General features: G+C 38.6%; 2 protein-coding genes across 2 annotated transcripts; both read right to left on the bottom strand.

Moving 5' to 3' along the window:
- Positions 1 to 420: 420 nt before the first annotated feature.
- sirt6 (sirtuin 6) lies at positions 421 to 15,912 on the bottom strand. Its single transcript, XM_055033851.1, has 8 exons — positions 15,755 to 15,912; positions 14,563 to 14,690; positions 10,823 to 11,005; positions 9,489 to 9,548; positions 6,715 to 6,810; positions 6,517 to 6,597; positions 4,693 to 4,816; positions 421 to 2,822 (listed from the first exon to the last, which is right to left on the bottom strand). Exons 1-8 carry the CDS (start codon positions 15,818 to 15,820, stop codon positions 2,505 to 2,507), a joined length of 1,056 nt encoding a protein of 351 aa, XP_054889826.1. The 5' UTR covers positions 15,821 to 15,912; the 3' UTR covers positions 421 to 2,504.
- A 650-nt stretch (positions 15,913 to 16,562) lies between these two features.
- Positions 16,563 to 22,913, bottom strand: cdc34b (cell division cycle 34 homolog (S. cerevisiae) b). Its single transcript, XM_055032700.1, has 5 exons — positions 22,135 to 22,913; positions 21,358 to 21,444; positions 21,162 to 21,259; positions 19,359 to 19,493; positions 16,563 to 18,376 (listed from the first exon to the last, which is right to left on the bottom strand). Exons 1-5 carry the CDS (start codon positions 22,318 to 22,320, stop codon positions 18,166 to 18,168), a joined length of 717 nt encoding a protein of 238 aa, XP_054888675.1. The 5' UTR covers positions 22,321 to 22,913; the 3' UTR covers positions 16,563 to 18,165.
- Between the last annotated feature and the right edge of the window lie 670 nt (positions 22,914 to 23,583).

Raw genomic sequence — 23,583 nt, 5'->3', positions numbered from 1 at the left:
AAAGGGAATCTATTTTTTTGTGCTTAATATTTTTTGTATGTCTGTATAAATTGAACTGCAGCACGCAGGTTGAATACTGCTTTAACTGGATTACATTGTGAGAAATGTGGAGTGTTGCTTCCAACAAATTACTTCTGCACAAAGGGAGGAAACAACCTTGATCATTTGGGTTATTCTGAACTGGACAATTGCTGACGCTCATCAGGGTGAAAAACATTACAAATCTTTCTCTAAGGACTCCCGCCCAGCAATCTGCCCAAAAAACAAAGCGTGTTTCTCAGAGCGAGCCAATGAACTCAAAGCAACCGCTATGAAAAACTAAAGGTCTCACTCGTATCGACGGATGTCAGTGTTCGTGAGGCCGTCAAGAGGAATCCGCTGAGGAAGAGTTGTGGAAGGACTTGAAGCGAGAAGCTCGAGTGAGGAAACTGCATAAGTTTAATCTGTCCTGTACGGCTGAGTGGGCTGAAGTTCCTTCAAGCAGAAATGAGGCTGAGGTTATTTTCTGCACAGGTGGGGGTCAGACTGACATACTGAAGTCAAAGGATCACAAAGTTTTCATCAGAAGATGAAGGGTCACAAAGTTTTCATCATCACGGTCATAACAATTAACACCGAGCACCAGCATCCCAGAGTGTAATGAACAAGTCCAGAAGGAAAGAGAAAATATATAGTACAAAAATAAAACTCCTAATAGTTCAAAATCCATATTTGGCTTTCAGAAAATGTTATTTGTAATCAGGTATTACTGTGCAAAAGTTTAAGTCAGTGCAATTATTAGTTTAGGAGACAAATTTTCCAGTTATCATTCAAAGTGGTCCTGGTGGTGAGTCTTCAGGCTTTCTGAAGATACATTGGTTTTCTTTGAGCATTATGAGTAAATAAGGTGCTGAAACCCAAAGGATGAGCCAGTTTTGTGTCAATGAGCAATTTTGCAAAAAGCTTTGTACCCAGAAGTCTCTTTGTCCCACTTTGTGAGAAAAATCTACGAAAACACAGAAACGTTAGCCCGCTTCACCACACCGACGATTATCGGCAATGTGGTTCCCACAGAACCATTAGCTGAAAAGTGAAGATAATCACGGTAAATTGATGCTCAGAATGTACGCTACTAAAAAAAGCAAAAAGCTAGATTAGTTTACAAATGCACAGACATGTTCTGTGGTCAGACATAACAATAATTCAACCTTTTGACAGAAAAAGGGAGACACTTACAAAGCTGAAAACACCATCTTATTGTGTTATAGGCAGCAGTTCAATTACAACCCTGAAAGGATTAAGAAAAACAACAAATATAGGATGAAATAATATTAAAAAGTAATGACAGCCTCAAATCTCTCTAATAGGTTTGATTATTACAGATTTCCAGCACAGTGAGGGAAGATACAGGCCCCAGGGATTTTAGGAGACGTATAGAAAGATCAACACAACCTTCCTCTACTGCAATTCCTTTCAAATTGCAGTAGATAAATCGCTGCACAGACTTCTTGCTGCAGAGATAATTTAATAATTTACATTTCAATCGAAGACTGAAAATTTAACGTGGATTGAAAAGTTATCAATAAATTACCCCTGGAGCAGGAAGTAAAGTCTGCAGAAGTTTGAATCAATTTTGTTTTTAATCTGAAAAACAATTTCAGATGAGAGAGTGAGTTCAACAACCGAGTCGGTACACAAGAGATGAGACAGTTTTTACGCAGAGTTTATGATTTTACTCCCTAAATGTGTTTACAGATGTACAGCCCAGAGTGTAAAAACAACAATCAATCTTTAAAGTAACATTTTCTTGGAGAGCACAACCTCCAAGACCTCGTTCCTAGAAACACACAGCATGATTACGATTCAATCACGGTTCGAAAATCTGACATGACCTAAAATCCCAGCTCAGCCCACCTCAAGGCCCCCACTGCATGTTTGCACTGCAGCTACTAGTCAGCCAGACTTGGAGAAGCAGCTCACTTGATATTCCTTTTCATAATGTATCAAACCAAGGAGACTTAAAAGGCGAGATCTGCAGGGACAAGATCTGGAGCGCATGCTATAAATATTAATAAGGTGCAGCAAACTTACACACCTTATTAAAACTTGATCTATAACGACATGCTCCAGATCTCGCCTCGTCGTACTGTCCTGTTAGACTTGTTCTCCCGGAGAAACAAGGCTCTGAGCTGGATGACGTGCAAAATATTCCCCGAAACATTTTACATCAGTGTGTGTGCTTACAGCTGTGTTCTTATTAGGAGAAACACTTCCAAACAAGCATGAATTAGTGAGGCTTTATGAGAACCTGAGTCAGATGGTGTCTGAAAGGTTACATCATTTAAAAAAAAACCCCAAAAAACCCCATTACGACAGAAGTTTTTCTTCTAGATGATAGAAAATAAGAGACCAAAGTTATTTCTGAAGTTGATCAAACTTTCAGCTCGTGAGTAAGCCTCTGGACGAGTTTGTGTTTGTAGTTTTGACGAGTCCGGAGGACCAACAACAAAAAAGACATCCAGAGGTTATTCCTTTTGGTCTGTCTCCGCGGAAAAATCTGCCCGCTCTCTCTTTACTGAAACCGTCTCGTCTTTTACGCCGGCGTCCTCCGTCGGCAGCGTTGCTCCCCTTTTCCTTTCCTCCTTGATTTTGTCCTTTTTCACTTTGTCCTTTGCAGAAATGCCACGAGGAGGCTTGACATCAGCGGTGGCCTCGGGAGAGAAAGTGGAGCTCTCGCAGATGGCGGGTCCCTCCCATTTTGGGATTTCTAAATCCAGCAGCTCCATCAGCTGCTTCATGACATCGTCCACGTAACCGTTTATACGCAGGTGGGCGTGTTTGTCCTGCAAAATATCCACCACAAAAGAGATGATAAGGGATCGACCAAAAACTTTAATGTATTTTATCACTGCAATTACAGCTCCAAGTCTTTTGGAGTATCTCTGCAGCTCTATAGCTCAAATCAGATGTACGGAAAGTGTCTGGGCAATAATATTCCAAGTACTGCCATACAGTCTTAATTAAATTTAGGTTTGGACTGTTTTAGTGCAATAAACATGATATAACTTGAACCAGTGCAATGATAAAGTTTATGGACATTGCTCATGCTGGAAGGTGAACCTCTGGCTCTTGGTCTTCATCGTGTTTGCTCACCAAATTTTCCCTGACAAACCTTCACACAGCAGTGTCATTTATCCTGGGATTCATCAACACACAATTAATTGATTTGTGGTTGAAAAAAAACTGGTCGGAAATTATTTTATGTATCAGCAGGAAAGTGTATACTTCCCTACTCTCTCGCATGCAATATATTAAATGTTGTCTTTGTGTTATAAGTGGTATCCAGGTACATAATAAGTGTCAGAAGTTATGCATTTTAATCCATAAGATTATCTGTGGATGAGTTCAATTAGTTACTTTAAATTGTTTGAAAGAACAATACAAAGTCAAGAAAAAGCCTTTGTCTAATTTTCTATTCCTGTCAGAGATCCCTGTTTGAGTCTGATTGCAATGAACAGACCTGAAAATTGTAATTACTCCTCAAATAATGGCCTACACCGCAATCATTCGCCTAATGAAATGTTTTCCACTAGTGATTACAATGAAAGCATGTGCAGTGTGAGTAAACTGCAATGCAAATCACCAGAGAGAAAAAAAAAGAGGTGAGCCCAAAATAGGTTCCCCGTTTTCCTTTCATTTGGCAAAACAAATGAATAAAAACATCTCCAAAAGCATGAATTTCACAAACACATCATGAGTAAGAACCGGTTCTTACACTGGTCCGGTAAGAACCCAGCAGTAACACCAGACAGTGACGAAGCTTCAAACTAAACAAATGCAGTGAAACCCTCTTTGTCGTTGTGGATTTCTGCAATGCAAAAGACAGCGGACCCTCGCACCGTGACACACTCCTGCACTCACCATCAATTATGTATCATATACACAATCACTTCACTGATGTACATAAATACCGACTCAGTTTACAGCTTGGAGAAACTATTTGAGATACGGTCCCAGACTAGTTTAAAAAAAATAAAAATAAAAATCACCACAACAAACCAAATTAGGTTTTGACACCTGATTTTGCTTCGGGGTCTGCCTCAAGTGGACATGTGAGGAATTGCTCTTTCTGCACATTTCCATTGCGAGACAGAAGGACCAGAAAACAGCGATTTGTCACAGCAATATCAGTGTTTATATCCCTGTTATCCTAAAGTGAAGAAATGATCCACAATGGCAAAACAACAGATTTCTCCTCATTAATAAACTTTGTTACTCCCTTCCCCATTTCCTTCTCATAAAGTTTATTTTTTCTGCTGTGAATTCAATGAAACATTTTAACTTTGAATAAGGTGGTGCAAAAAAAAAAATGTAATAAAACTGAGCTGCATGTAGATACGCAGGGTTGTCAGCGCTGGTCCTCAGGGCCTTATTCAAGTCTTAAAATGTGTTGGCTGCAACACACCTGATTCAAATCATCCTACAATCTCTTCATTATCGCTAAAACAAGAACTAAAACTCCAATGTTTATTCTTTTCTTGTTTGGCTTTTCTGTTGTAAATTAAAGCAGTTATTATCTACAAAACCATAATATTTCAAGTCACACCTTCAGATTCTACACTTGGAGGTCAGTTTTCTCCTCACAAACAATGAAATATCTCCCAGATGAAGTTCTGGACGTGTGTCTTGATGTGGCGTGTGGATGAGACTCACATGTTTGGTTGGTTGCAAGTTGACGATAACCACTTTCCCTCCTTTGCGCTTTGTGAGGAGTGGGAGGTCGCCGCTGGGTTTGATCTGCATGGACGTGCCCAGAGTCAGCGCCAGGTCTGCTCGTCTGCATGCCAACACCAAGGAGTACAAATCAGCCAAAATAAGCAGATGTGACTTTTTGACAGTCCTCCGATTTGCCTGTTTGTCCTCAAGGGTTATTCCTGCATGTGGGAGTCCATGAAAGTCAGTGTGGAAAACAGCACTGCTTGGGTAAATATCTGGTAAGGACGGGAATCTGGATGTATTTTTTGTTTACTTGCATGTCTGTAAGAAACCTTTAACATCTCTACTGCAAATCATCAAATCTTGCAGGGACAGAGGTTTACAACCAGGTGTCTCCGTGTGTCTTGCAGTACGTGTGTCTTGATGACAAGAAGCCTGCATAAAAGTGTAGCTGAACTTCTTTTTCTGAATCTTCAAGATGTCGTTTTAGCTCTCGTCCTCATCCCAAACATATCTGCAGTTCTCGCCGTCCAGAAGGGAGTTTCGGGCTTACGAGCTGCGGTTGGATTATTCGCTCTCCTTGCGGCTGGGTTAAAAATATCTCATCTAGTAAATATACGTGATCTGCCCGAGAAAAAGTATCTCATGTTTAGCTCCCCTACATTTACCGTAGTCAAAAAGTGAATTGCTAATCATTTTTCCTTTATGAACTCCATTTAATAAAATAAATATTTATCATTCATGTTTAGTTATAAACTAAATGCCTACGTTCCGGCGTTTGTTGCTGTCCAAGTTGCAGGCTTGCACAAAATGTATTTTTTGGTGTCAAGACTAACACAGTATTTGCATAGATTTATATCTGTACTAACAGTTTTCCAAGATTTTTATTCAGCTTTTTTTGCCTCATTTAACATTGCAATGGTGTCATCCTGAAATCTGAGATAAATGTTAATTTGTTCTGTCTTTTTTTTTTTTGTCCTAGTCAGAAATTCAGAGGGTCACTTCTTAATAAAGAAAAAAAAACACGGTGAACAGATTGTTTTGGGAAAACATTTGGTGTCGATAAGACTTGAGAAACACAGAAGCTAAACAACAGCTTGTGTTGTCGCTGCAATCGTCTTCTCTGTATCACTGTGACTGAAATAAGGCTAACGCAGCTAATCCCCGGCAGGTTCTTACAAAAGACCATGCTGGATGCAGCTCTGGTGCTATAACTCGCACATTCACTTAAAATGACAAAGCAACTTATACAAAAGAAGAGAAATTTCAGCTAGTGGGTCGAGTTTAAGCCTGATCACGCACACCACACAAAATTTAAAAGCATTGCAGCTTCACATTAAATCGCTTTGAATGACTCGCTGGTTCTACCTTTTTTTCAATGCTACAAACAAACAATTAAGAGTTCAAAGGTCGGTGCTCTAAATCCCCTCTCCGCAATTTAAATGGTAATTATGAGTCCATTATGTGTCAGCAGATCAAGGCGACACAAGCGCATCCTTTTCTACCCTCTTGCAGCTTTGTAAACACGCAGTAAAAGCTTTGGTGGATGAAGGAATGAATGAAAATGTTAAACCCGACTGAGGTGAACATGTAAAGCCTGGAAAAAAAAGGTTTTCAAACGAGACCTTCAGGACAGGGCTCGACTGAATCAATCCCAACACTTTGACTATTTTTTTTTCTTTTACTTCACAGCACAGGTTTGAACTGGCGTTTGTACCTTTCACTGTCAGATGAAACGGGGATGTTGGAGGAAACGAGATCTGTGTGTTACTCTGTGATAACGACAGGTGATGAAACAATGATTTAGCAGGTTTCTCTCACCTGCTTGCATCATCTGCTCTGTTCAGGTCTCTGTCAGGCAGAGCATCCTCCCAATCCAGTATGGTGCTGATCAGCTTTCCTCTTCAGTGTTTAAAAAAAGTGAATAAGCACACAAATAAATAAATCACAATGAGCAGGTTTTTTTTTTTTTTTTCTTCTTCCGCCCTTTTCAAATGCACAAGCCTGTGCGTGTTTTACCTGCAGGCCCTCAGCCCTCTGGACCGCACCACCTCGCAGTGACGTCCTGTCGGTTTCAGCCCCATCACACCGATCACCTTTTCCCTCACGTACTGCCTGGAAAACAGCAAATCCCAGAAGTTTAACACTTGAATGCATCCACCTCCATTTGCTCCACTTCCAGGAGGAAAATCAAGCGGCTCAGAGGCACCACTGCAACCTCCATGTGCTCGTACTCCTGCCTGAGTTTATCAATTCATGGGTTATAAAGAACAATTTGGAGATGTTCTGCAAGGATTTTTTTTTTTTTAAATATCGTGTAGCTGAAGCAAAATTGTTTAAACACAATGTACTCGACAGCCCCGCTTTTCCACTTTCTGTCCCTAAGGCGACCTGCTGAGAGAGAATGCCATGAGAGAGAAAACGAAGCCGCATTCTTTTTCTTGGGAGCATCTGGAGACGATAACTCTGCATTAACCTTTTTCTGAGTCGTTCTCTGAACGCGGGCGTATTGTCTTGCAGGAGATAATCAGCAAACATAAAGCTAATTTAAAATTAATTATAACAGCGCCTTGAGTGTTCAGAGAATTAAACTTAAGCTGAGTTTATTTTTTGCCCATGTTTCTCTTCTTTTTCTCCTGCTGCAGGCTCTACCCGTCAGCATCTCTGAGCTTCTACCTGTGTGGCATTTTCCTTGAATATTAATAAGCATGTTTTTCTTCCAAGGATTCTAAGAAACACAGAGTTTAACCCAAACATAAAACCCGAGCAAGTCCTGGCAGTGCGATGCCAGAGACTCTGCTGACACCAGCGATCATGATGTGCAAGAATGCTCAGGCGCGATCTGATGTCTGTGAATAGTAACTGAGCCTCTTGTCTGCATGTTTTATGGATGATGCTGCAGCCACATAGTTCCTGCTTGTGTTCTGAGGAATTTCGACTAATAACTCATAAAACCGAGTAAAACGCAGCAGCATAGTAAAAACAACAACAACAACAACAACAAAAAAAACCCAGAGTATTCTGAACATTTTTCCACCACAAATTCCTGAAATGTTAATAAAATGTCTGACATCCTTTGGCCAACATACCACTGAGATGAAGGCGAATAACTTCTCTTTCAGGTCTGTGCTTACAGTGTTTTTTCATAGCGGCTGGAGATTTGGGGGGTGGAGTAAAGCGCACCACGCCACACGATGTTTGTTCCACAGGGAGGGAGCCTATTTTCAGGTGCAGCCTCATGTTATCGTGCAAACAGAAACTTGAACACCTACTACACTTGATTAGGGCTGAAACGATTAATCAGATTAATTATGATGAATTGATTACCTTCAGGTAATTTAGCAATAGATTAATGGTGAACTTTAAATACAGACTCCAAAGGGATGATCTGTTGAAAGAACGACTGGCTTTACCCAGTTAAGCCAAAATTGTGCAAAAACAAACATGCTTTTTGCATTCAAGATAAAAAAAGAAACTTCTTTGTCTGTAAATATATTCCATCCAAAACTTTCTGGAAATCTCCAATTAAACACCTTTTGTGATCCAATTATTAATTGGCTAATTTAAAAGGATTCTCATATTTTCTTGCATTTTAGACAAGAATTTATTTTCCTCATCTAACAAAGGAATTTAATTACTTGTTTATCTGATTTTGTTTATGCATTTCTAATACTTAAACTTGAAGGCTTAAACAGAAAACCTGCAGAATGTGGCAGTTTTTTTTTCTGATTAATCAATAAATCACTGGAATAATCCACAGATTAATTGATAACTAAAATAATCGTTTGTTGCAGCCTCGTTGATTCTTTAAGAGCATTATAAAAGTATAAAAGACATCTGAAGGAGCAGACACTTGATCAGGATAACACAAATTAAATAAAACTTCAACTGGTCCTTTTCAGCGCTGGCATGTGACTAGAGTACTTTCACAGAAGCTACGCGAACTAAGATTTCCAAAGAGCTTCAAAAACAATTCCGCCTTTTTCAAGGTTTCTCATTTTTCTATCAGCACAAAGCGAGCACAGTGGGGTCTCCTTCCATGACTAAGTGAGCGGCAGCCGTTGCTCTTATTTAAGTAATGCTGTTTTGAAACTGAAATTAGCAAGCACTCTACCTAATGAACCATCTCATTCATATCAGCCTTTTAGAGTTGTGTTGCTCTGCTGCCAGTAACTCCTCTGGCCTGTCAAATGAACTCTCACTGACCCCGATGAAGATATTGACATTAAGACAAAAAGAAATTTGGGTTAAAAGTATTAGAAACCACAGATATCAGTTTTGCCAAAATCCTTGATGTGAAGCCAAACCTTATTAAATATATCCACTTAATATGGTCATGAATAACAGTGAATAACTTAACAAGAAGAATTAGACTTTAATTGTGATTTCATTAAGAGAAGGAATGTCTGAATGTCCAGAAATAATTCATTTTTAACAGGCCTTATTGCTTCATAAAGGAATTTGTGGTTTCAGAAAAAAAGAGTAATCACACTTTCATTCCCCAGACAGAGAACAGATGCAGTCTGTGAATTTATATATTAAAAAAAAAAAAAAATCAAGAAGCCACAAATACCGTAAAACAAAATTAAATAATGAATAAATTGAAATGTAAAACCTAGGAAAATCTGGGTGTTTCTAACAGTTTTAAAGGTTGAAAATAAAGATGAATAAATATAAGATTTTTTTTATGATGCCATAAGATTTCACAGAGAAACTGTTTTCCCAATGCCTTAAAGTTAGTTTTATGATCAAGTGGTAACTGCTCTGGTGTTTGTGAGTGTTCATATTCGTACCTGCCACATTTCTCGCATTCCTCCACAAACATGTTTCCATGAAGCTCTGATAGTTTATCCCTGGAGGAATGAGGAGATAAGTTCACAACAGCAGAAAAACACACACACACACACATTTACATAAGACCTAAAGCTAAAGTAAAAGTATGAACTTTTTAGGATACACTTTTTCTTTGTTGTTTCATGAATCTTCAAGAATACATCTTCTGTTGTTTCACCTGGCACTTCTACGGTTTAATCCCAGACAGATTATTCTACCGGTTCATCGGCCGTTTTGGTGATTTCCTCTGAGAACTACTCCTTCACTGTCTGACCTCATTTCAAAAAAACTGATTGAGGGTGGAGGAAGGGCTCTATGTAAATGATTTCCAAGAAAAGCAAGTCCTCCAATATGCAGAAAGGCTGGATGTACGAACAGAATAAAAAATTGGACTCTCAGCCCTGGGCTCAGTCCAATATGACCGAGTAATACTCAAGCAGACCACACACTTTCAGTGGCACCCAAAATTTGATTTCAGATGAACTCAGCTCTGATGGTGGTATGGCTGTTATTACAAAGCAGCAGCAGCAGCAACCTCTAATTTAAAACAATGAGTTGAAGCCAAACACACCAATTTATCAGTTTATTCATGACATTCTCCACTCCAGCTACAAAACACTCAACAAAACACCAACAGTAAAATTACAAAGATGTAAGAGACACTCTGGGCCAAAATCACCAATATATTCAGCCTCTGCTCATTGCTGGATGGTAAAACTACTAAAAGATTTTAAGATTTTTTTTTTTCTGGCACAACTTTTTCTTACTTCAAAAGCTTTCAGATGGGGATGAAAACTCAGAGCTGCTCATTTAAGAAAACAACAACAAAGAGCATCCTCTTCATTTTCAAGTGTTCAGTTGTAAATTTGGATCAATGCAATGTTATCCTTGATCCAAACCTAACATTCAGGGGTTCTTCAATCTTTTCATCTTGTTTTGTGTAGTCAGTGTTACCAGAACTGTCCATTTTCTTCTACTTGGCCTAATTTTATTACTTAAGACACAAATTGATGTACTTTAGTGTCGAAAAGCTGGCTTTGGATGCCCTGGGTGAGATTTTGTTTTTCTCTTGAAAATTGGTGTCTTCCTAAAGCTGAACTCTAGCAGGGGGGATATGGATCTAAATAACACTAAACTGAGACAAGGAGGAAAGTCTCACTCATGCTCAGCTTCCAGAGATTGTAGTCTGCTGCAGCGTCCTGCCGTTTTTACATCTAAAACAAACAAACCGCACCAAGAAAGAGTCGAGGCAGATATATTTTTACATATATTCCCACCAACTGAATGATGTTACCTGGGGAAGCCTGATCGAACATGCAACCCGTCGACATTCTGGCTGATGAGGTATTTCAGGTATCCTGCCCTTTGCAGTCCCAGGAGGGCCATGTGAGTCAAACTGGGGCGGGCATCTTCAAATGTGGTTTCAAAGTGAGGTGACTCGCCCTTTTCTTCTAGCGTCCACACACCCTTGGGACCCCTGAAGGAGAATAAACGAGTCTGGTTGAAAAGGTGGTGATGTAGCAGGTGAAGAAGGCAAAAAAAACCCCAAAGAAACAAAAAAAAAACATGCTTGCAATGCTTTCAAGTTTTAAATTGAGCATAACCAGCTTAAAGGCAACAACGTTGTGCGTAGGGAAGGACTGTCAGCCAACAGTAGGAGCTCATAAAAGAGTAAAAAAACAAAAAACACAGCAATAAATCAAGACATGTCTAATGTGGCTACTTTTGGAGACATATTGAGGAAAGATGAATCTAAGCTAGGGACAGTCAAGACGGCATTTTTGGTTATAATGTTGGATAAAGACAAATATAGTCATTTCACTCCATCTTTGGAAATATAAGCACATCAGAGATCAGAAAACCGACCATATAGTGAATTAATTCAAATGTAATTTATGCATCGTTTTTCTTTTAACAAGGGTTTGTTAAAAGAAAAACATTTGACTATCTGCTGAAGTGCAGTGCCGCCCGATAGGGTTTTGTTTGGGCTCAGTTTCAGGTGTCTGGCTGCACTAATGAAAGCAGTGCTGTTGCCATCGCTGCAGTCGTCCAACACCCTGATAGTTGCCAAGTTACTTTGAGAACAAACTTATCTCCCTGCATCAGAGATGGGAACACGTCCTGCTGCAACAGACTCATCTCTCGCTTTAAACGGCCAGCGGCCTCATCTTTCATCCGCGCCGCAGTTTATTGCTTGCTCAGCAGAGACGAGCTCAAAGGCTCCTCAGTGCCGATGCGTTAAAGTGTACGTCACATATCCTGGACGTCATGTATCACCATTAAAATAAAAAGGTAAGAGGACAAAGAGGAATGTTAATTTATCTACATACTCCAGGGATTGTTCAAGATATTGGCGTCTTGAGGGAATAAACCTTTTCTGTTTGTGTGTTTTTATAAACAAGAAAAATGCATTTGCTTATTTTGAATCTATGCTTCAGTAGTGTACCCCCCCAGGTCCCCTGAGGCATAAAGTCTGGGCATAAAAATAAAAAAATTCAACTGCTACAGATCCTAAAGCACGTGTGTGCAAGTGTATTCAGACAGGAAAAATATGCACAATTGCTTTCATTTTTAACCCATTATGAGTATGACCATCAAAAAAAGTATCTAATTTAGAAGGATATAATATAGGCCAATGCAAACTTACATTTGCTGTCTTTTATGTAACACAAGCTAGTTTAGAAACTCAGAGTTGTGCTTAAAACTCAACGTCTTGCTTAGGAATGAATTGAGTACAGATTCAAATTGCCTGTGTGATTTATGAAGACATGAACCAAAAAAAGAGAACAGAACAGAAAAAGAGAGAGTGCAAACCTTTCATGCTATCGTTGCTCAGTCTTTTTTTTAATTCCTATACTTTCTCCCTCTGGCATGTTAGGTCAAAGATTTTTTTCTGGGAAATACTCAGTCTGTTTCACAGATCTACCTGAGGATTACACAGAAAAAAAATAGATCCCATGTCCTGTAGTTGAGTCTTGTATTTGACCTTCATATTAGTTCCAATAATTGTGGAATCCAGTATGGAGGGAAACAGCTTTATAAATGTCTCCCAGATGACGGGAAATTACAGCGGATCTTCTAAAAATCATTGTTCTTCCTCACTTGAGTGAGATCTGTATGTTTTGATCGAGGAGTTCAGACTTACTGAACTCCCAAAAAAAAACAAAAAAACATATTTATGAGAAATAAATCAAGTTCTCTTACCAAACAGTTTTCTTTGTTTATATTTTCCCACAGGTTTTAAAAAATAGTAAACTGTAATGTTTTGTGTTGTTATCGCAGGTTGAATTGAGCAGAAATTCACACCGGGTAAAGTACTGATCATTTCACAAGTTTCTTATTTTTCTCTTACAACTTGGAATTTATACTCACACTGCTGTCAGTTCAAATATAAACCCTCTTTCAACGAAAGGTCAGGAACACTGTCTTGTGGTTTATAGATGCAGTAGTTATGTAGGGCACCGAAACAAAGCAAATCTTTATGTAACCGAGAAGCTGAACTCATGTCCTTTTATCCTCACCAGCCTGACAGAGTGGCATATAACGCAAACACTGCCCTCTTGTGTTCAAACGAAGATGCTACAAAAAGAACATGGAAAACTACATTGAGGGGGATATTATACTGCACGTAGAAATAATTATTGAAAAAATTAAATAACCCGGTTCACTGAAGGTTGAGCTCCTGCCTGGATTCACAATGTCAGATGATCTCCTCTAATATATAATCTATAAGAAAAGGGCAGTTTAAAACAATAAGAAAATGTTATATAGTTTGGAGAATAGGAATAATAATTCACACAATAATTCATTTGAGCTTCCAGTTTCTGTCTTTGAACTGTTCAATACCTGGTAGGTGTTTGTTTTCATTTAATTTAACAGAAACAAGCTAGCTTGGCTCTCCTTTTAATATAAATACACTCCTCCATGTTTGGAAAAATACTATTACGTTTTTCATGTAGCTGCAATTTAGCAGAAAAAGTCTCCTCTATATATTACAAAAGACAAAGAGGCCAAAATCATTTCTAGTACAATACAATTGAAATCAATACAGTTAATTTCTATTTATTTTCATGCAATCGAGTCATATAGTTAGTTTCACACACATGGTCCAAATAGTCCTATTTGTCATACAACGTTGTAACAAATTCAATAAAAACATCTAGAGGACATGAACCACCCAGATATAAGAAATCCAATTTAGAGCTAAAACAAGTACTAAAAAAAATCAGTATGGGGAAAAATGTGTCTTTATTCTATAAATAAATACCTAGAAGTTGAAAAAACGTCTAGGTTGGTCACTGTGAAGAGCAAATTTTCCTCTTTGCTTATTGATTTCCTATTCATTTGTTTGTTTCTCTCCATTTAGACAAACAGCCTCACAATAGCAGCGCATTATTGAAGCAGCTTCCCTGCTGATGTGACAATTACAGTAATGATCAATTTCATTTTGCTTCCACAGATTATCTTCGAGGGAGATTTCCACAAACAGCACAGATTAGTCCGACAGGTTGCACGCGCGCACACACATCTTTCCTCACAGCCACACAAAATGCATCAACAGAACATCAACATTTTGGCACTAATGTAGCATTTCTGATAACTATAGTTCCAAAAATGCAAGACATAAAAAAATAAAATAACTAAACTCTATTACACCGGGTGACAAGCAAAGATAATTTGATGCACTGCAAAGACCAGCTGAGGTCGCCTCTTAAGGTGTGGTTGTTATTAAATGAAAACTTTACTGCTGTTCCCTAATCAAACTTAATGACAGTCTTATTTAGCACTACAGTAAGGAATGTGAAGAAACCCCCCAACTCTTTAAGCACAGCTAAAGAGCCTTATTAGTTTCCTGTACTAATAAGGTGGGAAGCTTTGATGTGACACCAGAAGCTATGCTTTCACCACATTTTTCTACAACAATGATTCGGTAAGACTTGATTGTGACACTGTGTACACCGTTCCAACCAAATTAATGTAGTAATTTACAATTGAATGTGACTCAGGACAGGCTCTACAGTGATTCTGTCTCACCTGAAGTCAGGAATGCCTGATGAGGTGCTAATTCCAGCTCCAGAGTGAACAACCAAGTACTCAGACTCTTTAATCAGCTGAGCAAGGGTCTCCACTTTTGCCTTTAGCTCCTCAGAACTGTCGAAACTCTGCCAATGGACAGAAAATACAACAATGAACTACTGGAATAATCATACGGACATCAGTGATATTTGTTTGACTCATACATAAAAAGGAAGCAACATCTTGAGAGCATAGTATTTAGCATAGTATTTCATAAAACAGATGAAAATGTGTGCATATGCATAAAAAAATATGATCAAAACAAAGAAAGCCTGACGTTTTCACACCAATTAGTCTATTTAAGGGAAACCAATGTTGTACAATAGCAAATATTATTACCGAAGACTTTATTTATTCACCACATTTAAAGACCTGTGGATGAGTAGATCATTAGTAGAATACAATCTAAGAATGATGTAGTGAGAAGAATCATTTGGGACGTGGTCCTAGAGGAAGAAACAATCTCTGTTAATCAAAGTTTACATAAACTAGTAATACAGGACTTTTGGCTTCCTGCATCATATAACAGGACATGATGCTGGGGGTCATTTCGCTTAGCCACTGGCCTTTACGCTGTATGGGGCTCCATGTTCATCTGACGACCCCAAACCCACAGCATTGCAGTGAGAAAGGTGAAGAAAAGTCTCCAAAACTCGCAGATTGAGAACTGCAGCAAACTCTGATATCTTGCTGCCATCCAGGCTCAAAAACAACCATCTGCACATCAAGTGTTTGTTCAAACATTTTTAAGACAAGTACCACATGTAAGCAAATATTGTGCTTAGAAATTAATGCTTCCAAAGATATAAAAATAACAACAACAAAAATAAACATTCATCTCCTCATGGCTGAATTTAAATAAAAAAAACAAAAACAAAAACATGAACGACATGTCAATAAGTGATTATAGAGAAGCGATTTCCTTGTAAGCAATTAAGATATAATCATTCTGGCATCAACAAATAAGTACAGACCAAAATATTTCGATGCAGGAAGATGGTTTACAGCTTTAGCTGTAGTTTGTGTTTTACCTTCACATAATACAACACAGCTCCTTCACAACTTTCTCATTTACTAAAACAATATCGGCTAAGATGCTAACTAGCTATTCAAAAAGCTCGTTTTAGAGCTGAAACGATTCATCATTTACCTCAGGCAGTCCGCAGACACCTTTATCTGCGTACGGAGAGAGACCAGCGGCATAATTCACTGACATAGTTGCAGCTGCTGTCTTTATTATTTGTATTAAAAACAGTTCATTTGCCCACAAGGGTTTTTCTCTTAGCGGCTTTGTTTGGAACACGTCATCACTGAGCGACGACCTGTGGTGCATTAACGCTTACTTGGACATTTTAATTTTAGATGACGAGCGTATATGTACGCGTTGTCTCAGAAAAACTGCAACTTAAAGATTTGGAAAGTACAGCCTGTACCTCATGTAAAGAAAATGTTAAAGTTTAATTTGAAAAACACAAAGAAACTCGCGACTTCGTTTTTTCACTGCGTTCGTGCAGTGGATAGATTATCATGCTGCGTTCACGATCCACGTATGATTGTCTAAAGAGCAAAATATATAGATTTATTAAAATTCTCCATAATTAATATTGTTTCACTCTATGGGGAAAAATAAGAAAATATTTTTTTTTTCTGCGTTACTAAAACCATTATTTAGTTCAACCTGAACCGTTTGACACAATTTTAATTTATACATATTTGATAGTGTTTCAACAAACCTTTTAAAATGTAGCATTTTTAAAGTTTGAAAAAAAGTTAAATTTTCATATTAGTTATTAAAAGAAATCTGAAAACTGAAACTATTTTCCATTCACAATGAATTTTTTCCAGTTAATAAAAATCGAATTTAATTTTTTCTTCCGGCTGCATAGAATCTCTGCTCAAATAGGTAGGACTAAACTCAAACGTCAACTCAAAGTCTTCGATTCACACAGCACTGCATATTGTTCTTTCAAATAAATCTTTATTTCTCAATTTTAAATAGCTGAAATAAAAAACAGACACAGGTAAATAAAACATGGTGATCATTTGTACAGCTACGTGTGCATATTGATTATGGTTCCTGCAGAAGCTGTAAACCAATACTGAAGACCACCAGAGGAAATTAATTACTTGTCTTAATTGTTTTGTCGCATGTAATTTTCTCCTGAGAAATTCTTTATGATGTCCCAATTTAACAGAAAGAAAAATTTATATTGCTGGCAGGAAAAGAAAATGCACGCAGGACACCCATACACTCTAAAAATATTATCAAAATCTGTCCACTTTTAACTAACACAAAGAATAGTCATGAGAAATAAAAGAGCAATCTGATTCTTTACACTTCCACTTGAAGGGGTGAAAACATCAGTAATCCTAGTACTCCACCCTCTTACAAACACTATCTACAGATCTCTTGGTCAACCTTTTGAGTAAACAGTGCAGGCAAAATGTCTAAAAAAACAAAACAAAACAAACAAAAAAACAACTATAATGATGAAGCTTGCAAGAGAGGAAAATGCAAAGAAAGACAAAAAGCACGCCAAACACTAGTCAAAACGCTGAAGGTTTTCCTCAACACAATGCTTTAGGTCTTTGGGTCCGTCAGGCGTCGCCGAGACCGAGCCTAAGGAGAAATACAATTCTGATCAACATTGTTCCTTCTATCCCCGTTTCCCTTAAAAAAAAAGAGAGAAAATGCTCACTACTCCAAACACAACCCCCAAAGAAACATGTTCAACAGTAACCAGAAGAAAGCCAGCAAACATCAGACTCATGTTGGTGAAAATGTTCGAGTGAGGAGCCGACTTCTCCATCATCACGTCAAAGTCTTTGCGTCGTCCCGGGCCGTGAAGGAGGGAGGAAGCATTCCATCAGTAAGTAAGAGAGAGATGAAAAGCTTTCGAAAATGCTCTGGCATGCACAAAGAACTTTGAAAACACTGTCACATAACAATTCATTTGTGTCTTTTCCTATCAAAGAGAGAGAGAGAGAGGGAGAGAGCGCAAGAGAGACGCTGTGAAACTTAAGAAATGTTTGACATTTGCAGAGCTTTGTCCAGCACAAACAGTGCCACGTGAATTCTTCAGTTTCCATCAGAGAGCAGCAGCCACTTACAATTAGAGAAGTACAAACGCGAGAACAGGATAAAGAGGCTGAGTAATGTTTTGGAGAGGTTACACCAGTGAACATGTCATTGTTAGCAGTGGTACTTACCCAATAACAACACTTTATGCTAAACGCATGATCTAACAACACTGGAAAATGTGAGCATTTAGGAAATTCTCTCAAAAGTAAGGTTTAGGTGATGATGACGACCGGAAACATAAAGAAACTGGTGACTTTTTTTTTTTTTCTTTTGTTTTTTGCTGGTGCAAAAACTTTCCCAAGTCCGACCCTCTCAGGGCGAGGCATCAACTTTTAACCTCTAAGGCTCAAGGAAAAAAAGCTCTTATTGATTCAGAAGAAGGAAGCTTCCAATCTTGGTTGTAAACCTGGAGGATCTGGCAACCCGGGCAGAGAGAAAGAGGAGCATTCGTCGGATAGATCTTTTGCTGCAAAAGCAGGTCACGACTCCTCGTTGCCCGAGTCGTCCTCGTCGTAGCAGCAGTCGCCGTCCTCTCCCTCCACGTCGTCGTCGTCGTAGTAATAGTCGTAGAAGAGGTCGGAGCCCTCGTCGGGCGCTGGAGCGCGTGTGCGGACGCAGTACTCGGCCAGAGTCGTGGGCACCTTGACTCCATCGCGCTCGGCTTCCGCTTTGGTGGCCATCACTTGTTTCCTGAGGGCAGAGTTTGAGGGATCAGTTATGGCTTTGTGGCCTACATAAATTCAATGTTTTTAAAAGTTAGACAATACAGCAGCATGCCCGCAAAAGTACAAATTTCAACTTATTGTTTTGTTTTTCAAATGAAAATATTCAAGTGGAATCATTTTTTATTCTGAATTCACAAAATTAAATCCACTACAACAAAATAAGTATATAAGTCATCTGCTTTGTAAACAAAAAATAAAAGCCTAATTCAACCTCTGAGTGGAACTTACTCCTCCACTGGTGGGTTTGTGCCTTAATAGAGTCACAAAACCCAAAAAAATATTGACATCTTTGTTTTTCTTTTCTTACAGCCATGCATAGGGTCAACATATGACATTTGATTCGCTTCAAACTTGTACAAACACACATAATTTGCATCGTCTTTGTTGCAACATTTTAACAGTTGGGTCAAAATTCACATGACAATTGGATAGAAACGCGGCTACTTTAATCTGTCACCTGGAAACAGGAAGTGCACTGTACAACTGTAACCCGACAAAGACATGTCTGTCTACCTAAAATGGATCGCTGAAACAGTAAAGCATTACTGGAAAATGAAAAAAAGAGATCTTTGTTATTCTGGAGGAGCTGTGGATATGCAGAGCTCGGGTGGAAGAATCTGTTGACAGCCAGCTGTCAAAAGTCATGCAGAGGATACAGCAATTATGAGAAGGACGATAATCTGGTCCGAGGATACCAGAATAATAACGCAATCCATTTATATTACTGATTTGTCAACATTTTTAAAAACGCATCATTTCCCAATCAGGTACTACTTTGTGTTAGTCCATCACATAAAATTCCCCTGAAAAACATTCAGGTTTGTGTTTTCCAAAAACACAATGTGACAAATTGAGCGTTGCAATGGGAAAATTCAAAAGGGTTAAAAGAGTGAAGTGAGCTAATCTGCCTCTGTAGACCTATGTCCAAATCGTTGGGAGCCGTTTACCTGATGATCTCTACGTACTCCCGGTCCTTGCCTTTGCTGTCCCTCCATTTGCGGTACATGACCGAGGCGTCCACGTTGGCGGGGGAAAAGGTGTTGGGCTCGTTCAGCAGTGAGATCACACTTAGTAAAATGGTTCTAAAAGAAGACCAAAAAAAAAAAAAAAACAATAAAACAATAAAAGACTGGTTTTTTACTGGTTTTTAAAAGTATGCAATTTAATAAACTGAAGAAAACTTGGAGATTCCTTTCAATCCAACTTATTTTTGGTGACCTATATACAACTCTAGTGTCTGCTAAACACACATTTTGATAACAGAAATGTATGTCAAGCAAAGTTAGCACCCATACTTGGTAGAAATGCTTTTGTTATTCTGCCCGAAGAGGCTTCACGTTTTAGAAGGTGGCTTAGTGAGTAATGTTGAGTGGGCCACTTTTGGAAGCAGGATGCAGCAGCTGCGGTTTGTGGCTGCAGCAGCAGCAGCCGTGGCGTTGGTTTAGTCATTTATTTGAAAAACAGAAAAGAAAAAAACAAAAAGCTACACTCTACACAAGCTGAGCAGATTCTGTTCCTGTTTTAATATTTCCTCGATGTTTGTTTAGCAAAGTATAGTAGGAAACAGGTTGTACCACCGCAGCAGATAAATGGTGCCAACAAAGAAAAAAAAAACATTAATTAGTTAATCTGTAAACTCCAGTTTATTTTTCAGATCTAGTGTAATCATGTAAGCTATTGTTTCAGGAGTTACTGTAATGGGTTTCAGATATGCTGTAAATGTCCAAGTGAAACCTCTACATATAAAGAAATTCTGTTTGTCACATCTGCAAACAGAAGGCAAAATAAGAAAAGCTTTAATATTTTTGCAATTCTGTGGAAGCTAAAAACTTTTAGTAGGTTGTCAAAATGCAGATGAAGCTGATTGCTTTTCCTATTCCCAGAAAAAGTGCACAGTTCAACTTGCTGCTCTGCTCCATTCACGCAAAGCGCTGACTCAAATTACATGTATAGAGCATTCTCCATGTTGAACGACATCACAGAAAAACTTAAAACAAATCACTGGTGGAACTAAAAGTAATTGGTCGATGTGAGCAGGTGACAAGATTAGAAATGACATTTACTTTTTCTCAGGGGATATTTCAGCTTGTAAGAGGATTAATTGGGAGTACATAACAGCGGAGCCCTGCATCTGGAGCACAGCCAGCGCTGCTGCTGTAACCGTATAAACGGAACCTGTGCTTCTTTTTCCCTTTCATAGGAAGAGTCCTTGCAGCATCTATGAATGGCTTGTAAAACTGGCATAAAAACTGAGAAAGCATTGCACCAATCATCATTTACAGCTGATTGCCAATTTTTGGATCCCTTATTTTTCTAACTTACCCAAAAATAGGTCATTTGAATCTTCTTGACTCAGTAACAATCTCCAAATCAAAGAGTGTTCTTGTCAACATAAGTTCGATAAAAAATCAGATGTTCCAATGACCACCTGAATTGTTGGTGCATCATGAATAAATATGATTCATGCCTTTCTTTAAAAAAAAAAAAACTACCCTAGTTATGCAAATATGTATGCTCAGCCTAACTAATAACACAATACATCAAAACAATGTGAATATGTATGTAACATATTTTCCGTGGGTGGATCTTGAACAGCTGAAGAAGACAGCTATAATGAATAATGAATGTTGTGTGATAAGACTCTGAGGCAGCTAAATTACTGAAGCAGTGGAGAAAGGACAGAGCAGGGAGTAGAAAGAATCAGAAAGAAGATACATATTAAGAGAGAAAACGACGAGGGAGTTGCTGACCGGACATTCTGGGTAGGATTCCATCTTTCTGAAGGCAGCTCTCCACTCTGTGGGTCGTCCACTGGCGGGTGCAGGATGGAAATGCACACATCCCCATTCTAAAACAGGAGAAGCCGTTTTATTTCACTGTACTGTGGGTTTTGAAATATGTGACGTAAAGACAAATCACAGGCTGTTTTTGGCTGTGATACTTGACCTCATAAATGTTGGGATGCCACATTTTAGTGAGAAAGCGGAAAGCAGGTGGAGAGTATGGGTAGTCTGTAGGGAACTTGATCCGAGCCTTGAGCAAAAGAAAATAAACATAAATGTGTGTATTTTCACATTTTCAGGTGAAAATACAAAACGTTTGTTACATGACTTTTGAAAAGTCATTTTTATTTCAAATCTTTATTATGAGTTTGGGGCAAAAGGCTTCTATCTTCTTCTGTAACAAGACATTAAATAAGAAGCCTGACAAAAAAAATACATTAACAAAAAAAAACAAAAAAAACTGATTGTTGGACAGACATACGGACAAACTAATTCAATCAGTTTTTGGAATCTTCCCCGTACAAGTGACTGTCCGGGGAAAAACAAACAAAAACAAAAACTGTGCATTTTCTGACCGATTCATTAAATGCACGTGTTTAGTAAACACATCAACCAACAGAATATGATTTCAATATTTTTTTTTTTAAACCTTACCAGAAACTGCAGGTAAGAAACATGCTTTAGTGCAAAAATACGAATGATAGTGAAGGTTTTTCACCCTTTTCTTTTGGATTCACAAATTGGATTCACGTCTGTCAAGGAACATGTAGCATTACCAATTTTTAAAATAAACTATATATATTTTTAGGTCTGTAAAAAGAGTACAATTAAATCAAATGCTTTTCCAGACTTCGGAGGATGCATCTGAGATCATCCACTGTATTTTTAATTTCTCTTGTGTCAATCTTAAACTTTGTTGACAATGCAATAGACTTCTCACCTTAAAGTATCCTCCTTCATAGTGAGTGTTCGGTGGTCCAAAGATGGCCACTTCCCAGTTGTACAGATCAGCCTCGTCCACCAGAGTAATCTTGAATCCCTCAACAGGCTCCTCCTGAAGGCTCTTCATTTCCAACATCAGGGCTTTTTGTGAGCTGGCTACATGAGAGGGGTCGTGTTGCGCCATACTGGTTTGTGAAGCTTTCACGATAATCCGGAGTCAGCAGCTGACGCTTTTGTTTACCCCGAAGCGTCTACGTTAGCCTGGCTAACCAAACAGCCTAGCCCCAACGACTTCTGCTTTTCTTTTCCTCTCCTTTCTGCAGAGACTCGGAAACAACAACAACAAAACAAAAAAAAAAAAAAACAGGCCGAACCAGCGCACAAGCCAAATAGAGCTTCACAGAACAAATTAATTACTTATTAATGTCAACACTGAGAAAGGGTTGAAACAAGAGAAACATTGTGGCTGAGCAGCTTTAGCTTATTTACCTGGCAGTACAGCAGCGGATATAAGCCCGTAAATCTACCACAGGCTATCGGCTAATGTTAGCTTGCAAGCTGTCCCTTACCGAGCAGCCGGAGCCGATCAAACTGCGGCGGAAACACTTTGTAACTACGAACAACGCCGAGCTCAGAAGGCAACAATATGACCAGCCATCTCTAACTGTACTAAACTAACACACTGCTAACAGTTGTCAGCCCTGTAGCTCTAACCGCAGGCGGAGAAGACTAGATAGGGAAATATGTTGCAGAGAGGAGTCCCCTGTACTCTGAAAACAGGTAATGGCGCCTGGTGTTGCTTGGGAGTTGTAGTCCATTTCTCATATGTAAACTTTTTATTTTATTTTAAGAGTTTGCAGCATGCCATAGGCGCGTCCCTCTACAGGTACAATGTTTTAACAATACTTTAAAAAAATCTAAGAATGTCTATAACAAGTAATTAAGCTTTTATGAATCAGTTAGTGTGCTTTGAAAAGTTTGTACTCAATTCTGTGAATTGGCATCATTAATACAGTTATTAGGTTTATGTTTTCTACATTTTCTTGCGAAAGAAGAAGAAAAATTTGTATTTGTACTGTCCATCCATCCATCCATCCATCCATCCATCCATAGCTGATCTTTTATCAGTTAGTTTCTCAATGTATTTTCAAACACAACCTCTATGAAACCCCCCATTTGAGTAATAAAAAGAGCAAAATATTGGGAAAAGACTACTGTTTGGACTCATTAGTTTATTCATGAACTGTGCTGTACACACTGTCTCTGGATCGTTCTGACAGATCCCTTTTAAGTTTGACCAGAAAGCCACATGTCCCTTTCCATAAAACATATAATGAAGAGACTCGTGAACCTTGGCAAGCGAGCAGATTAAATTAATATTTCAAAATATAGATTTTTGGATTTTCCATTTGTCAACATCATTCACTCTGCGGTTACAGACTGATAC

Source organism: Poeciliopsis prolifica, unplaced genomic scaffold (genome assembly GCF_027474105.1).
Source record: "Poeciliopsis prolifica strain line A6 unplaced genomic scaffold, Auburn_PproV2 SCAFFOLD008, whole genome shotgun sequence".
In the NCBI taxonomy this organism is placed as follows: Eukaryota; Metazoa; Chordata; class Actinopteri; order Cyprinodontiformes; family Poeciliidae; genus Poeciliopsis; species Poeciliopsis prolifica.
This window is presented reverse-complemented; position numbering and strand designations above follow the sequence as displayed.

What these genes read in the sequence shown, in the direction of transcription:
- sirt6 (XM_055033851.1), bottom strand. Translation starts at nt 15,820, where the DNA reads ATGTCAGTGAATTATGCCGCTGGTCTCTCTCCGTACGCAGATAAAGGT. An exon ending in GAATGCGAGAAATGTGGCAG is followed by an intron (nt 6,811 to 9,488) that starts GTACGAATATGA and finishes GCTGTTTTCCAG; the next exon opens with GCAGTACGTGAGGGAAAAGG. An exon ending in ACTTGCAACCAACCAAACAT is followed by an intron (nt 2,823 to 4,692) that starts GTGAGTCTCATC and finishes GATATTTTGCAG; the next exon opens with GACAAACACGCCCACCTGCG.
- cdc34b (XM_055032700.1), bottom strand. Translation starts at nt 22,320, where the DNA reads ATGGCGCAACACGACCCCTCTCATGTAGCCAGCTCACAAAAAGCCCTG. An exon ending in ATGAAGGAGGATACTTTAAG is followed by an intron (nt 21,445 to 22,134) that starts GTGAGAAGTCTA and finishes CTTTTGCTCAAG; the next exon opens with GCTCGGATCAAGTTCCCTAC. An exon ending in GAGTACGTAGAGATCATCAG is followed by an intron (nt 18,377 to 19,358) that starts GTAAACGGCTCC and finishes CTCTGCCCTCAG; the next exon opens with GAAACAAGTGATGGCCACCA.